At 43.2% G+C, this 17,153-nt stretch overlaps 1 protein-coding gene across 1 annotated transcript; it reads left to right on the top strand.

Annotated features, from left to right (window-relative positions):
- Positions 1-1,962: 1,962 nt before the first annotated feature.
- On the top strand, positions 1,963-16,922 carry brwd3 (bromodomain and WD repeat domain containing 3). Its single transcript, XM_035626044.2, has 40 exons — positions 1,963-2,126; positions 2,316-2,374; positions 2,481-2,510; positions 2,704-2,763; positions 3,966-4,116; positions 4,310-4,408; positions 4,526-4,686; positions 4,860-5,081; positions 5,305-5,405; positions 5,501-5,571; positions 5,943-6,043; positions 6,139-6,179; positions 6,266-6,370; positions 6,463-6,613; positions 6,701-6,835; positions 6,921-7,049; positions 7,208-7,433; positions 7,529-7,669; positions 7,875-8,055; positions 8,185-8,278; positions 8,386-8,559; positions 8,700-8,773; positions 8,857-9,055; positions 9,191-9,301; positions 9,386-9,493; positions 9,978-10,102; positions 10,193-10,275; positions 10,386-10,497; positions 10,664-10,725; positions 11,364-11,519; positions 11,635-11,755; positions 11,874-11,999; positions 12,116-12,191; positions 12,288-12,338; positions 12,450-12,593; positions 12,692-12,844; positions 12,952-13,121; positions 13,430-13,515; positions 13,814-13,948; positions 14,044-16,922. Exons 1-40 carry the CDS (start codon positions 2,093-2,095, stop codon positions 14,874-14,876), a joined length of 5,391 nt encoding a protein of 1,796 aa, XP_035481937.2. The 5' UTR covers positions 1,963-2,092; the 3' UTR covers positions 14,877-16,922.
- Positions 16,923-17,153: the final 231 nt, after the last annotated feature.

Here is a 17,153-nt window from a genome sequence, read left to right as displayed (position 1 = left end):
GCTGCCAACCATGACTATTAAACTGACTTTGACATGTGGTATTCCCCTCTAAAATAATTAAGAGTTCTAAATCTAAAGCGTTCTTCAAATTAAAAGGGTCATTGATTGTTATTTTAAAGAAACCCCTTTCCTACGCTGACACTGATTCATTAATAGGATACAGAACATGTGATGTTGCGTGAGCTGAAATGAGCCTGCCACCTGTAGCATGTTCACAACTTCAGCAGTTGGCTTTTGTATTACGCAGACTCAGCTTTTTTCTAGAGCTACTGAAAGAACATTTTAAACTTGTTCTTAATCAGGACGCCTGCTGGGAGGTCTGATTCATGAGAAATGTAAGATTGAAGAACACTCAACCTAAAAGAAGGAATCTTTTCGCCTGCATTATTTGTGAGTCCTTGATTGAAAACTAGTTTGCTTTCCTAAAAATGAAGAAATTCCAGTTGAGTTGACCAGCATGTCTGCAGCCTTCAATCAACAAAATATGTATCTGTGATATGGGAAGCCTGCTTACTATTGATTTAGGTAACTGAACTTCACAAACTTCCTTTGAGTTTCTGCAGTGACAATATTGCTACATAAATAACATACAAGTATCTTTTGGTGCTCAGTATCTCACCATTCATTTTAGTCAGGCAGAACATTACCACTCCAATTTCATGCCATGTCAACCTTTATCATTAATCACACACATACACACAGCCAGTTCACTCACTGTCCAAGTGAGCATGTACTGCCTGCACTCTCAAGCACAATTAATTCACAGACCACTGTGCACACTGCTTCCTTCTTATGTCCATTGAAGAGAGCGGGCAAGCCTTGTTGTGTGTGTGTGTGTGTGTGTGTGTGTGTGTGTGTGTGTGTGTGTGTGTGTGTGTGTGTGTGTGTAACCCGGTTTTGCAAAACCAAAAGCAATTTGGTGTTATACAAGGCTGATTTGGATGTTACATCACCCATGAACTTCCTCTTCTGGCCACAGTGGTACAAAATTGAAAATACAATGAAATATGGTAAAATAAGAAAGATTCTTTTTTAGTTCATGTTAATCTGCGTCAGATTAAAAAAGCATGAATCATGCCACATTTATTTTCAGTTTTCCAAATGGCTAGTGACGAGGCATGTCCTCAAGATTTCCATAGCTGTATCGGTTCAAGCAAACGTTCAAGTTACCGATCTTATAAACAGATTTCAATAATATCAATCCAGTCTAACTAGACTCAATCACTAAAATTAAAATAAAAAAGTTTTTTTACAACATTTTTTATTAGAAACGTGATAAGATCCAATAATCAAACATAGAAGATCCTCGTTCTCATGTCTAATTTTTATAGATTGAAACATTTGGTGATTGTGTGGGAGTGACCTGGTTCCTGCTGCCACACTTTACCACTTTGCTTCTTTGTTACCACTGATGTCAAGGTGGCCTCATCCAGAATTAAAGCCAGATGCTATCCCCAGAGTGATGTTCTCCAAGTACAGTCCCAGTATCAAACGGATATACAGCATTTTGCAGCGAAAATTAGATCATAAACGATGTTTTTGTAAACTGACCATGTGTCAAAACTATACAAAGATGAGTAAGATTTTTCTCCAACAATCTCAAGTTGATATGTTTATGAAAGCAGGATGTTGTAAACCCAAAGATAGACCAATGCAGTTGTTTTTTTACCATCCACAAGATGAAACTGGTCACCTAAAAATAAATGAAATAAATAAATCTGAAAACTTATTTTGGCTCTTAGAATTTCACAACAAAAAAGCAGTGAAAGCCAATGATTAATCTGGCCGTTAGATATTTAACAATATAGATGATCTCTGCTTGAATTGACCGAAAGCTGTACAGTTTAATATATAAATATGTACTATTCTTTTTTATTTTTCGACCAAGGAAAAAAAAAAACGTTCAGTACTGCCCAGCGTCGCTGGAGGGCGCTAACACAAAGCACCAGGTGGTCTGGAAACAACTTGAGAAAGGAGGAGGCCATTCACTAGCCTGTTTTAGCTACACACACCTAGCTACTGCTAGCTAACCGGCGGCTAACGAGCAAGCTAAAACGCCAGTTTGGCTTAATGTCGCCTGTCTCATCAAGTGATGGCGAGAGAACAGTGTTCACAGACCGAAGCGGGTGAGTGACGAGCGTCCGCTTCGTCCGCGACGGAACATGTGTGCATTGAAACAGTTTGCAGTCGCGCTTCAGGCAGAACGCTGGATAACCGAGTGCAGCCCGAAGCTGGCTAACGCTAGCTCGGCTCTATGGTAACAGTGGTCGGTACCAAGCTAATACGCGTCTCTCTCTCTCTTTTTTAAATTTCAGAGCTGTATTACCTCGTTGCCAGATTTCTGCAGTCCGGGCCTTGTAAGAAAGCAGCACAGGTAACACTCTTCAACGAGCAACATATTCGCTAAGTTACCGGTCATAAAAACGTCTCAATAAGCCGCTAGTGCTAGCAGCTAACGCTAACCGTGTCTCTGTGTTTAGATTCTGGTCGAGGAGCTGGAGGAGTATGAGGTAGGTTCAGCGGCACCTTTCTGCCTTTATTGTCCCGCCTGGTTTCCGTTGTGCTGCCTATCTGGTCGCTTTTATTTGTGCTCGAATGGATTAGCCACATTAGCTGGCGATAGATAAAAGGAGCGGGTTCCCTAGCCGCGACGAAGGTAGCAGTTCAGTGTCATATTTTGAAAGCCTGTCTTTTTAACTTTAGTTGGTTCCTCAACGATGGAGCTGGGACGGGCAGCGATACAAACGGACCTTCCAAGACTGGGTGAGTGTGCAATGTCATTATTAACGTTTTAATCAAAGCGGCGTGTAACTCGTATCAAAGTCGATATTTGCCACAGCGGATGTTCGTATTTTGATTAACTCATAATTAGGAACAGGCGCGGTGGAAAAATGTTAACGTTTATTAGAAGACCTTATAATATTACTGTTAGTATAGGTCTGTTGATAAATAACTAAATATGGGCTCTGCCATTGTGTGGACTAGTAGGCGGGGCAAGCAGGCGAGGACAGGTGGTGATAGGCTGAGCCACATCCAGAGCGCTGCCAGTTTTTGGTTTGAGCCAATAAAATCCCAGTTATGGTGTTGAGTGACTCGTAAGAAACTCTTTGGATTGGCTGTGATCTTCTTTTACCTCCCCTTTCTTTGGCTGTACTTCCCCCCCTCGCTGGATTGTTTTTCAACTCGCTGCATCACAAAACAGATTATTTCAAACTGTAGAGACAAGAAATTTAAAAAGTTAATATGTACTTTCTTGTTTTATAGTACCCAGCTGTCTTTATTATCAAATTCACGTTTATTGTAAAAGTAAAGAGAAAATCCATTCTTATAATGAGTAAATTCCTTTCACAGTTTATTGCAGCGTCTAGTTAAAAAACATCCTTGTTAGAGAATGTAGAGAGGCAATTATAGAGGAAATGATAACAATTTTAGTCAGCTGAAATTTTGACTGTCACACTACAAATGTTTCACATTGATGTAAAGCCACCCAGAGGTTTACTAGCAACTGAAAGAGACTGTGAAAGCCTTTTTGAAGTTAAATCATATTTGTTTGCCAATGAATAACAGGAAATCTCAATAAAGAAATCCCAGCGATATGTTTGTTGTCAAAAAATGTAGCTATCTGTACACAGCATGGTCACACCTCTTTGAAAGGGGATATAAAGGGATTGTTTATGTCATGTCTCATATATCTTTAAATAATTGAATAAGCGCTCTAACCATAACCCTTATGACCATAAGCTGATATATCTTTGCCAGATTTTTAAATATGTTGAATACCTACTGGTAACTGCTTAAAAAAAATTACCGGCATTTTGTTTAAACTTTCTAACAAAGCTGGATTTCAAGTTTTGTAGTTCTTTGTACTGGTAGTTTCTTTCATGTGTTCAGCTGAAAGTATAATGTTTTGGTGTCTGTTATTAAATACTGTATTACATTGTAATGGCTGCGTTTGATTCCCGCAGGTGACTTTGAACCAGCACATTCCTGCGGACTATCTTCTCCGTGTTTGTCAGCGGATAGGCCCGCTTATAGAGAAGGAGATCCCACCTAGTGTTGCTGGCGTCCAAACACTTCTGGGGCTAGGAAGACAGTCCTTGCTTCGCACCACCAAAAGTGAGCATATTCTTCCCATCCACCATAGTTCTTTTCTGACTATCTATGCAGAGTCCGCACACTGATTCTCCTGTTTTTGTTTTTTTTTCAAATGTTATTGTGTTTTTGTGGTTTGTTGGCAAAATGGTCTGTTTACAAATCAATTCTATGTCATTTTTAACAATATTTTCAACCCACTACCTGTGAAATTCAGGTTGTAGCCACAAAGTATGCAGTGGCTCAGCTGTTGCTGCACTCCACAGAGGACGTCCACCCGAACCCCCGGTCAGCGATGGAGATGCTCCCAGTGTTGGTGTGTTAACATTTTTTTGTAAATGTATATCCACAAGAGTCCCTGGGCTAGTTAAGTTAAAGTTGCTTTGGCAGTCTGTTGACTCTACTAATCCTTCTTGCCTGTCTTTATATCAAGTGTCCATCATGGGTGCTCGACAGGCCTCAGGCACGGCTCGTTTTGGTCAAGCCTTGCCGTCTTCCTCCTACCAACACATGAAGATACACAAACGCATCCTTGGCCACCTTTCCTCAGTCTACTGTGTAGCGTTTGATCGCACTGGTCGTCGGATATTTACGGTGAGCTATGATCACTGAACACAACTTTATGCGTCTCACTAGTTGTGTTTCCATCTATCAAGTCATATCTATGCAAACCATTGAAATGTGGCAAAAGATACAAATGCATGATGAACGTGATGATGGACCCGCTCTCATTTATTTTCTTGACAATATTTTTATGTTTTTTTTAGGGTTCTGATGACTGCCTGGTGAAAATCTGGGCCACAGATGACGGTCGGCTCCTGTCGACACTTCGCGGCCACTCTGCGGAGATCTGTGACATGGCTGTCAACCATGAGAATACTCTCATCGCCTCGGCCAGCTGTGACAAAGTCATCAGAGTGTGGTGCCTACGTACATGTGCGCCCATCACTGTTCTGCAGGCCCATGCTGCCTCCATCACATCCATACAGGTGAAAGTGATGCATTTTCAAGGAAAAATTCCAGCAAATCAGAGTTTGTGTCAAAAATCCGATTTTGTCTGGCTTTCCTTAAACAACTGAAGTTTCCAGTTAAAGTAAAAGATTGTCCAGATCACACAGAAAACAATGTATTAATGGAAGCACCATAAGGTCCATTTAAGTCTTTAACTTTATGTCATGAGACTAATCACCCCTTACTTTCTGTCCCTTATAGTTTTGTCCCGCTGTCAAAGGGACAACGCGTTACCTAGCCTCCACAGGTGCAGACGGCATGGTGTGTTTCTGGAAGTGGCACTCCCTCAGCATGAAATTCAAGTAAGTGTTTGCAACTTCTTTTGTAGCTTTTTTCAGTTTAGTTTAGTCTCTTCTTTATTTATTTTCAGCATTTCTGTTTCCTCTCTTCTCCTCAGTGATCAACCAGTCAAGTTTGTGGAGCGGTCACGTCCAGGAGTACAGGTAGCCACATCCTCCTTCAGTAGTGGTAAGTGTATTTTCTTCTCCTTGCAACTGCTCATGTTCAGATATAAATGTTCTCAAGTGAAGTCGTATAAACAGCAGTTTTATAACCGACATAAAACAACATCTCTCTGCAGCAAATGAACAGCTTCTCTCAGAGTGAGAAATCATTTTTAGTAACAGAACAACTGCTGTCAAATATTTAGTAGCCGGGAATTTTTATCATTCATATGCAAAGGAGGTTGTCAGGACAGTGTAAAGGAAATGTTTTGACTGGGTGGATATGATTAATGTATATTGTTTGTATAAATAGTGACAGAACACCAGGTTATTTATATATGGATAATCTTGTAGACTGATGGTGTTCTTGCATTTCAATCTGTTTACCGTCAATAGGTGGCATGTTCATGGCTACTGGTGGCACCGATCACATGATCAGAGTCTATTACCTTGGTGCTGAATCTCCAATGAAGGTCTCTGAGATGGACGCCCACACTGTAAGAAACAAAACACAGTTGCTACATTATCCCGTTTTTAAAACTTGATTAAAACTATGTCTGTGTAACTTAAATACATGTCTTCTGTTTTGTAGGATAAAGTTGTTGTTGTGCAGTTTAGCAATAACAGTGACAGGTGAGTGTGCGTGCAGAGATTCACATGGACTTTCAAGCTGTGTTTTTTTCTTTTGTTGTGGATAAATTAAATGAGTGTGTTTCCAGCCTACGGTTTGTAAGTGGCAGTCGTGATGGCACAGTCAGGATCTGGCATTACCAGCAACAAGAGTGGAAGAGTGTCTCTTTAGACATGGCTGCCAGGCTGCCTGGGTAAGAGATTAAAGATTGTTACATGAGTTTCATGACGCCATTTATGTCTCTGTCAATAACTGTTTTCCGTCTGCTGGGGTGTTTTCCTCCAGGAATACCGTTGTCAATGGAGATGATAAAACTAAGCTGGTGGTGACCATGGTGGCTTGGGACCGTGCAGATAACACAGTCATCACAGCAGTGTCAAACTACTTGCTCAAAGTGTGGAGCACAACCTCTGGACAGCTGCTGCATGTTTTATCTGTGAGTGGCAGAAGTAGATATTTTATGGTGTAGCTCCTTCAAGATTTGGAATTTTTTTTTTTAATGATTTGGTCTTTTCTTTTCAAGGGTCATGACGATGAGGTGTTTGTGCTGGAGGCTCACCCATTTGACTCCCGCATCATGCTATCCGCCGGCCACGATGGCAACATTTACATGTGGGACCTGACCAGAGGAATCAAGATCCGCAACTTCTTCAACATGGTAACCGACCAAGAGTGAGAATTGCCCAGCAGAAGTGTATCTTCACACTATCACAGAGTTCATATGAAGATCTTTTATTCCACAGATTGAAGGGCAAGGCCACGGTGCTATTTTTGACTGCAAGTTCTCGGCTGATGGGCAGCATTTTGCCTGCACTGACTCGCACGGCCATTTGCTAATCTTTGGCTTTGGCTGCAGCAGACCCTATGAGAAGGTAACTGCACAAAGCTGTTGGTTGCTACATATTTACCCATAATGTATACTTCAAAATGTTCCTACAGTATACTACATTTGTGGTTGCACACAAGTTTTGTATCGAAACTTGCAATTTTACCTCATTATCAACACAAAATTGCTTTTAATCCACGCTAGATTCCCGACCAGATGTTCTTTCACACGGACTACCGACCTCTTATTCGGGACTCGAATAACTTTGTCCTGGATGAGCAGACGCAGCAGGCCCCTCACCTCATGCCCTCACCCTTCCTCGTGGATATTGATGGGAATCCTCACCCTCCTTCCTACCAGCGCCTGGTGCCAGGAAGAGAGAATTGCAAGGAGGATCAGCTAGTACCTCAATTGGGATACATGACTAACAGTAAAAACCCGCTTCTTCATTACTCACATCATTCAGAATGCTCACACAATTTTAAAATATGAGTTTGATCCAACATTTGCCTCTGTGTGGCCTAGGTGATGGAGAGTTGGTTGAGCAGGTACTTGGCCAGCAGACAGCAGAAAATGGAGAAAGCCTATTGGACAATCTCATCAGACAGTTGCAGAATGAGCAAGATGAGCGTCAGAATGAGGAGCAGCAGGAGGAAGAGGCAGGGGGTATGTTTCGCTTTCATTTTTTTCATAAAAATCTTACATTGTGTTTTTGGTCTATCAATTGTGGTCAGTGTGCCTTGAATTATACCTGTACTGGGAAAAACTATTAGCATTGTGTGGACACAAGATTTGTAAGCGTTACTAACTTCTATCGCCAACCCCCCCATCATATTTGCCAAGTAATTATAAATTTCTTTTTTGTTCTCAGCTGGAGATGCAGCAGAAGACATGGCCTCCTCTCCATCTGCTGGGCAGCGCAGAGGGAGGCAGGTAGATGGGGTGTGGCAGATGCAGCATAATGCCCTGCAGAGTCAAGTCGCTACAGAGAGGGACCTGCTGGCCTGGAGCCGCAGGGTGGTGGTCAATGAAGTGCCACAAGGCATATTCAGGTGAGGCAGGCAGGGGGAATTGAATTAGATGCAAGGACACTACAGAAAGCATATTAGATATTAAGTCAATTGAAACTTGTTCTCTTAGTGGTGCACATTTGACGATGGAAATTACAATCTTTTTCTTAGAGTTTTGGAGCAGTGCCGACAAGCCAAAGGCGACATGGAGTGTTCTCTGTACAACGCAGAGAGGAGGAAGAAACCAGTAACATGTGCACCCAAGGTTTGCTGTTCTTCACTTCACATCTGCTGTACCAAATCGAAAAAAAATACCGTCTATGCCCTTTCATCCTTGCTCTCCTCATCCCCCCCTCCTTCTGCATTTTGTAGAGCGATCCGCTGACCTCACGGCTTCGCTCCCTGCGGCCGACAAAGAAGAAAAAGCAGCAGCGGCACGCCTATCAGACCCGCTCGGCTCAAGTCCGCCGTCCGGGGAGCAGGAGTCGAAATAACAGCAACCGACGCAACTCTGACAGCCAAGCAGACTCTGAGAGTGACAGAGATGTATGTCGTGTCTTGCTACTCTACATAATCAAACGTTACTTTCAGAATTGTGTTGTACGTGTGTAGCATCAAGAAAATGTGTTTGTCAGTAGTCTGAATGTAAAGTTACTGTAAGGTGTTTTCTGTGTTTGTGTCAACAGGCATCAGAACAAGTGGAGCAAAGCAACGTCTCCTCTGATGGTGAAGCTCAGTGGCAGAGTGAAAGCAGCTCCAGGTAAATATCTTTTGAGGGGAGCAGTTGTTTTTCAAGAAGTATTTACAATCACCTACCTAACAACACGCCCCTTTCATTTTTAGTGACTCCTCCAGTGAGTATTCTGATTGGACCGCCGACGCTGGTATCAACCTCCAGCCACCAAAGCGATCAACCAGGAGGCCTGTACAGCAGCCAGGTTACAGCAGTTCCGAGGAGGAGGAGGAAGGAGGCGACGACAAGCCAAAGGAGGCCAAGAAGAGGGATACAGAGAAGAGGAAGAAGCCCAAGGAGACAAAACAGGTTAGCGACAATAACCTGCAGCTCCTGAACTCGGAATACAGCTTTCTTTGTGGAAAGCATTGGTTGTGCTCCAAGTTTTAAATGATGTCTCACTGTAGCCTGAGCGTTGTGTTCTAACCAACCGTGAATACTCAGAAACCCACATCCTCCCTGGCTGGACTCGATGCAGAGGAGTGGCTGCCACCTTCATGGATAATGGAGACCATTCCACGACGTTCTCCTTTTGTTCCACAAATGGGAGATGAGGTACGGAGCGAAACTCTTGACTCTGATCAGAAAAATACATCACTTCACATACATTCCAATCACGGTTCTCTCGTCCTCCCCCAGCTCATCTACTTCAAGCAGGGTCATCAGGCCTACGTCCGAGCCGTCCGCAGGGCAAAGGCCTACAGCATCAACCCTCAGAAACAGCCGTGGAACAGACTCAATCTCAGGGTGAGACACATCTTTATCTACAGACAGTGTTGTGTACAGACCCTCACTTGTTCTATAAGAGAAACCTTTAGTCTTTTTAGACTTTGGGTCATTTCACGCCAACTCAACGAGGGCCTGCCAGTTGAAGTCATGGATTTTCTTGAAAAAATTCATGTATAAACAACTGGCAGTTGCAAGGAAGTGAAAACTAGTGGAGCCAATTAATTTTTGAAAATTAGAGATTCTTCCTTTGTGTACTGTAAACTTCATTTAATTACTGTAAACCTTTACCTTTCCACCACAATGCCATATGTTATTGCAGTTCCTGTCAATGAAAACAACTTGTGGAGCACATGGTTGCACAAATATTGAATTTAAATTAATCATTGGTGTGTAGAATGACATCACTAATCCCCATCATTACCAGAGTTATTTTATGAGAGGCTCTTGTTTGTCCATCCCGAGACTTACACTTTCATTTCTTGATTTTCTTCTGCCGCTTCAGGACCAGGAATCTGTAAAGGTGGTTGGAATCAAGTATGAAGTGGGACCTCCCACCCTCTGCTGCCTAAAACTGGCCTTCTTGGACCCAGTCTCAGGGAAAATGACCAATGAGTCTTTCTCTTTAAAGTGAGCATTTACATTCATTATACATGATTTAAAAAAATTATCTTTTTGTACATGTACATTTCACTGCTTTTTAATTCCTACACTCCCAAGGTACCATGACATGCCCGACGTCATAGATTTTCTAGTGCTGCAGCAGTTTTACAACGAGGCTAAAGAGCACAACTGGCAACCGGGTCAGTCGATCTCCAGCTCTCTTTTCAAGTGTTTACCACTCGTGTTCACTGTTGTGTTGAGTGTACGTCGGTTACTCATGTTCGATCCTTCCCCGCTTCGCTCTCGTCAGGTATGAGGTTCCGCAGCATCATTGATGACGCCTGGTGGTTCGGCTTTGTGGAGGACCAGGAGCCTCTGCAGCCGGAGTATCCAGATAGCCTGTTTCAGTGCTATGCAGTGAAGTACGTCTCTACGTATCTACTGTACTCCGCTCCGAACATATGTGTCATATGTGTCAACATAATGTTCTTCTTTGCTGACCCGATGTCACTTAAGAGAGGATATTGTAATCCCGGACATAGTGTGACTGAAAAGCTTATTAAAGTTTTTGTTTGTTTTTTAAATCAGGTGGGATAATGGGGAGCGGGAGAAGATGAGTCCGTGGGACATGGAGCCTATTCCTGAGGAAGGTCAGTGGTATTGATATGAGAATTCCTCAAGATGGTGAAATAATGTAATTAAATCATATATCAAGCATCCCACAGTTAAATAATTTATCGTTTTACTTCCCCAAATGGCCAAATACTTTCTGGACAGAATAGCTTAGTATTTTTATTATATGTATGACTTCAGCCTCTTCATGATTGAAGAGGCTGCATAGTGATATCCTTGCATAGTGAACAGATGGAAAGTAGAATTTAGACCATAACCTAGGATTTGAAGCCATTTGCTGCTGCTTGTCAAGTGACTTTTTTGTGACATAATTATACAGCCAAGAAGGCCATTTATATTTAAAATGTAAGAGACTTGACAATCTCATAAAAATGATAATTTCCCAGCGCTGGCTTATGTACTTGGTCAGTGCAGACTTGTTCACCCATTTTATTTCAGCTTCACCAAACATGGATGCTATGTGTTTTTATTACATTGTTATGGTTGAAATTGAAGTACCAATCATTTTTCTCATGAAAATATAAATATTTTATCAGAATTTCGCTGCTGGCAGTTATCAGTAATTCACAGAAGTGTGTCCTTTTCTGTCTACGTTGACCAATTGACTGAACACCTCTTCATTTTCTGACTTTTCTGATTTTGGTGACTCCCTCAGCTGCGCTGCCAGAGCAGGTCGGTGATGGGGTGGAGGTGATGGAGGAGGAGCTGAAGGCTCTGCTCTACACGCCTCAGGAAGGAGAGTGGGGGGCTCACACACGGGACGAAGACTGCGAGAGAGCCATCAGTGGCATCGATCAGCTTCTCACGCTAGGTCGGTCGGCCAAAGGGGTTGATAACCGTTTGTTTGTTTGTTTGTTTGTTTGGGTGTGTGACGTCAGACCTCTGGCATTTTAGCAGTGTTTGATCTTATTGCTGTTTGTTCACAGATGTAGCCAAGGCGTTCGCATCACCAGTAATCCTGCGGGACTACCCTCTGTACTGTACTGTGGTGGCTTACCTCACCGACCTCAGCACTGTCCGCAAACGACTGGAGAACCGCTTCTACAGGTTCCACATAATCTCACCTACAAACATTGTTTTTTCTTTTTCACTGTGAATTCACACGTCTGATGTGAAATTGGTGCCACTTCAGTTTCCAGTGCTGACAATCTCTTCTCTGCTGCAGGAGGATCTCTGCATTAATGTGGGAGGTGCGCTACATTGAACACAATGCCCGCACCTTCAACGAACCCCAGAGCCCCATCGTAGCAGCTGCCAAGGTGGTGACTGACGTTCTCCTGCACTACATTGGGTGAGACTCTCCTGAAATATAGGCCCCTCATTGATACTTTTAAACCTTTTGGAAGAACAGTGACAGATACACTCCTACACACGTGTTTGATTGCTTGGTCTTCTGTCTCCTTTTAGGGACCAGAGCTGCACAGACATCTTGGATCTGTATCACAGACTGAGTTGTGAGATCAGCAGTGGAGGAGAAGCTGAGGTGTGATATTTCTTGACACTATGGTCCCTCCTTCTATCTTTGGATTATTGTTTTACCTGTAAATAATCGTCGAGGCGTGTATTTGTTCCTCTGCAGGCTGAGGTGGATGTCGACTCTGACACTCCAGGGACATCCACAGGACATCGGGTGAGAAGGACACGAGTCCAGTGTCCCAAAGCAGACCATCGCAGACCGTCTCATACTTACAATCACTGTCAGTAGCTCCAGTTTTACTTAATTTCATTTTCCCACCTCCAGGGGGCCAACTCGAATTCCAAGAAGCGTGGCGATGTGTTTGATGTGGAAGCGTGGCAAAGTCAAAGTAGAGAGCTACTGCGTCGCATGATCGTCTCCCCAGATTCAGAACCCTTCAGACAGCCTGTGGATCTCTTTGAGTATCCGGTAAAACAATCCTTCACTTTCAGTTATTCACAGTCCACTGATGCCAGACACACTTTGAAATGAATCACCCGTGAACGTGATTTTCTTTTAATGTTCAGGACTATAGGGACATCATTGACACTCCCATGGATCTGGGAACAGTGTCAGAGACGGTAGTTGCAGGGAATTATGAAAACCCAATGGAGTTTGCCAAAGACGTCCGCCTTATTTTCAGCAACTCTAAAGCATACACACCAAACAAGAAATCGCAGGTGAAGTAGCATCCATTTTATTTCAGAAGTTCTGTAATAAAGCTGCATATAGTCTCGCAAAGTGGCAGTCGAGGCGTTACATCACACATTTCTTGTTTTATGTCTAGATCTATAACATGACCCTCAGCTTGTCGGCCTTCTTTGAAAAACACATCATCTCCATCATCTCCGACTACAAGTCTGCCCTTCAGAATGAACGACGGGCTCGTCAGCGGCTTAGTAACAGGAGCAGGCTGCACAACGGAGGCAGTTCACCGCCTCTCAGTCCATCCCCAAGGTACCAAGTGTCATTCACAAATCTGTCACTCGACAAATTATCGTTTCCACTCCAGTCTACACAGGGTGCCTGCAGCGCCTGGAAATATCTCAAATGTGCTGCACAAAACTCTAGGCCTTTTTTTTTTTTTACACTTGAGAATTCTTTAAAAACAGGGTTCTTGTTTTTGTCTCCTCTGGGTTTCTTTTTGTAAGAAATAACCTCTAGTCCTGGACTAAAATGGTATAATCAAAACCTTAAAGGAAATCCTATTATGTAGATGAATATTCTGAAAAGTTGCTTCTTTTGTCTTTTTCACCTATGTTTAGCCCAAAAGGGAAGCACAAGTCAGGGAAGGTGTCAAGGCCGAAAAAATCCCTGACCTCATCGAAGAATCGTCCGCAGAGATGTCAGGGTATGACTGCGCTATTGTGGCTTCCTCCCTTGTACAGCTCCTTGCACCTCTTTTGCTGAATCTGGCTTTAAACAGATGTGTTGGCAACAGTAGAACGCCAATTGAATGTCTAAAAACAGCTAGAGTTGGAAGTTAAAATTTTTACTCTTCCAAAACTGTTCTGGCCTTTATTTTGTCATGAATTGTAATCTCTTCGGCGATGGCTTGAAAATACTGATAGTATCTTTACTAGTCAAAGAATACCTTCTCCTGATTGGTCGTTACAGTTCTGATAATTAGCATTGTGTTGTTGCTTTAGCTCAGCAAAGCAGCAGTGTAGCAAAGGAAGAGGACAGCCCACCTTCTTCGCCAAGTTCAGGGACGAGCAGTGGGAGCAGAAACCCAGGGCTGGAATGGGCGACCTGCAGCCAAGCTCCTCCAGTGAAGAAGTCAGGTATCACAAGCATATTTGATTGTATTCTTTAACTTTATGTGGCATTAACAGTTATAATGTAGAAAATTAACCACCGTCCTCTTGTGTTGCATCAGGGAGATCGAGTACTTTGCATCTGAGCAACGGCTCCAGACAGTGCCCTGGGCGGGAAGAGATGCAGTCGGACAATGATGAGGAGGCGTCTGGATCCAACAGCTCCTCGTCAGAGTCATCGTCCACCACGTCGTCGTCATCGTCGTCTTCCTCGTCGTCGTCGGACAGCGAGAACAGCTCTGATTGTGAGGGGGAGAAGTACGTGGAGGGCGGTGACCACGACTACAGCAAAGCCCCCTGTCTGTCAGTACGCCTGTTGGCGAAAGGTAAGATGGCGGCCTCAGGTAAACGAAGACACAAGGGGGGAGAGGACATGGCACAGAGACCTAAAAGAGCAAGAGTGCAGTTTCCGGTAGAGGAGGAGGAGGAGGAAGATGAGGAGAATGAAGAAGAAGAAGAGGAGGAGGAGGAGGAGCAGCAGCAGCAGCAGCAACAGGTGGATGTAAGGCATGAAGAAGAGGAGGAGGGAGAAGAAGAGGAGGAGGAACCTGAGGAGGAGGAACCTGAGGAGGAGGAGGAACCTGAGGAGGAGGAGCGTGAGGAGGAGGAACCGGAGGAGGAGGAGGAGGAGGAGGAGGAGGAGGCGGCACAGGGTGGAGCTGTAGCAGGGACGGCACCAGCAGCAGCTAGCAGTCTGAGAGGCAACCAGTGCAAGTCTCGGCGGGTCAACACGCGCAACCAGGGCCGCAGGACAGTTCTGTACAGGGACGAGTCAGAGGATGATGGCCATGGGTCGAAGGAAGACCCCCTCAACCTGGGCAAGTCCCGCTCAGGACGGGTACGCCGTATGACTGAAAAGGCCCGTGTCAGTCACCTCATGGGCTGGGGTCACTGACACGCCGCCCCTTTCCAAACCTCAATACAAAACATTAAAAAATACTTCAGGGATTTTTTTTCTTTCTTTTTGTAAAAGTGTATATATATTATATGTTTGGTTTATTTTTATCTGAGCCTGCTTGCGACTCTGATAGCTGGTGCTCACGACATGTTGCCAAGGAGTCTCCATCCCTGGTGGACAGAGCTACTGTTCAACACAGACCGTCTCCTACTGGACTAACTCACCTCGGCCTTACCGTTTGCTGAAGGAGCCTTTAAGACGCGGCACTGCTCTTCACTGCTCTTCCTCCTCCTGCTCATTTCACGTCCAGAGATGAAACACTTTGTCTGCTCCTCTTCATACCTCCTACTACTATTCTTACTCCTGGTCACCAAAGAAGGACGTGGAGAAACCAAAAAATGGTGCTCACATTTGATTTCTCTTGTCTTTTTTTTTTCTTCTTCTTCTTTTTCAACAAGTAATTCAGCAAAGCTCTAATGCTGCTGGGGCGCTGTATCACTCACAGTCACTGATGTCAGCAATTTTTTTGGTCTTTCCAGCCACAAGCCTTAGTTGTCAGAGCTTACATCATTCAGATTCTGTTCCGTCTGTAGCTGGAGGCCGACCCGGTGTAAGTTTGGGGACGAGCGTCACCTGGGAATCCTTGACCTCGGTCAGTAGATTACAGCATCATGATAACATCCCTCTTGTTGTCCTACGCTTGTGACTGTTAAGTGTTTTCCCTGCTTCCTTTTACTGGTCTCTTTGGCTCTTGGATTGACTTTTTTTTAGTTAGAACTGGGTGTGTCTATTTTGAGTGATTTTTGCTTTTCTATCTTCGGTAAATGAGGCCACTGCATCCTGTTTGTGCTGCTGCGCTCGCTGACGGATCAGAGCCGACGTCCACGTCACCTGCTCCACCCAGTGTGTGCATCGCAAAAAAAGGGGTCCTTGGCCAACTCACTTCCACACAGATGTATTTATTTTTCAATTGTAATATACTTGGGCTAGTAGCTATATCATGCATTAATAGTGATGAGGAAAAGGAAATATTTGCACATTTATCGAATCCACGTGGCAGCTGAGTAATAAAGATGGTAGAGAAAAAGAAATGAGACAGCCTCATGATTTTTCAGTAAAAAAAAATTGAAATGTGCCAGCACACTCAATTTTTTTTAACTATATAATTTAAACAGGCTATGACTTGAAAGCTTTTTTAACCTGTGTATGGTTAAGATGAAGGTCTAACCTAATCGGCATCTTTACCTTGTTTTCTTTTGGCCTAAAGCAAACGTAGCAACCGCAGATCAGCACTTTTGTTTTGTGTGTTGAGCCCCTTTTATTTTCCTCCCCTTGTTTCCAACTATGTTTGGACTGATGGGCGTCTAGTATGGAGTAGATCAACTACAGATGAATTTTATTTTAATTTTTTCAATAATATTCTACAATCAGGTGTCAGGTTGTTGTCAGAATCACTGTGTCTAGTTTTATAGTCATGACCGATCAAGTTTTCTTTCTCTGAACTCTCCTTGCGGACCTACGTCGTCGTGGATGCATCCTGTTTTGTTGCACCAACAATGTTTACTTTAAGAGCTTGTGCACTCGTTGGCTGGCAAACCACTTAAGGGAGGGGGAACCAAAAAAAGTTGACTCGCAGGTTCTCATTTCAACACCGGGTGCTGCAAACACACCACGTCACCACTCTGCCTGTGTGGGGTCACTGACGGGAAAAGGAGTTTAGTCGTCGGGAGGTGGAAGAGTTTGGTCGGTTTCAGGTGCTCTGAGATAAAACCCACAAATCGTCATCTCGGCTGCTCAAAGTGGCCACGTTTACGGCGTCTCGAAATGATCCTGGTTGAGTGTTAGGAGACTATGATTCACATTTTGGAATCTTATTTTCGTACAGTAGAGATTGCCCTTAGTGTTGTGGCTCAAGCTCGAGAGTAGTTGATGACGAATACAACAGTGACATTCTGCTATAGGTGGAATCAGCATATGTGACTGTCTTTTATACACAATGTTTTGATTGTATGTTTTTTTTAAATAAAAAAAAATCCTCTTAAACTTTTTGTTGATTGACATTTTATTTGATATATATGTGTATACATATATATATGTATATGTATACATATATATGTATATATATATATATATATATATATGTATATGTACATATATATGTGTATATGTAGAGATATATATATATATATATATATATATATATATATATATATATATATATATACATATCATGCCTGTTATACCAGCAGAAGCTTTGAGTCATCTGTCTTGTTT

This window comes from Scophthalmus maximus, chromosome 2 (genome assembly GCF_022379125.1).
Source record: "Scophthalmus maximus strain ysfricsl-2021 chromosome 2, ASM2237912v1, whole genome shotgun sequence".
In the NCBI taxonomy this organism is placed as follows: Eukaryota; Metazoa; Chordata; class Actinopteri; order Pleuronectiformes; family Scophthalmidae; genus Scophthalmus; species Scophthalmus maximus.
This window is presented reverse-complemented; position numbering and strand designations above follow the sequence as displayed.

Excerpts from the sequence above, each read along its gene's own strand:
- brwd3 (XM_035626044.2), top strand. The coding sequence starts at position 2,093 with ATGGCGAGAGAACAGTGTTCACAGACCGAAGCGG. Across the intron at positions 11,756-11,873 it reads CTGGAGAACCGCTTCTACAG|GAGGATCTCTGCATTAATGT; the intron begins GTTCCACATAAT and ends TCTCTGCTGCAG. Across the intron at positions 12,000-12,115 it reads GTTCTCCTGCACTACATTGG|GGACCAGAGCTGCACAGACA; the intron begins GTGAGACTCTCC and ends GTCTCCTTTTAG.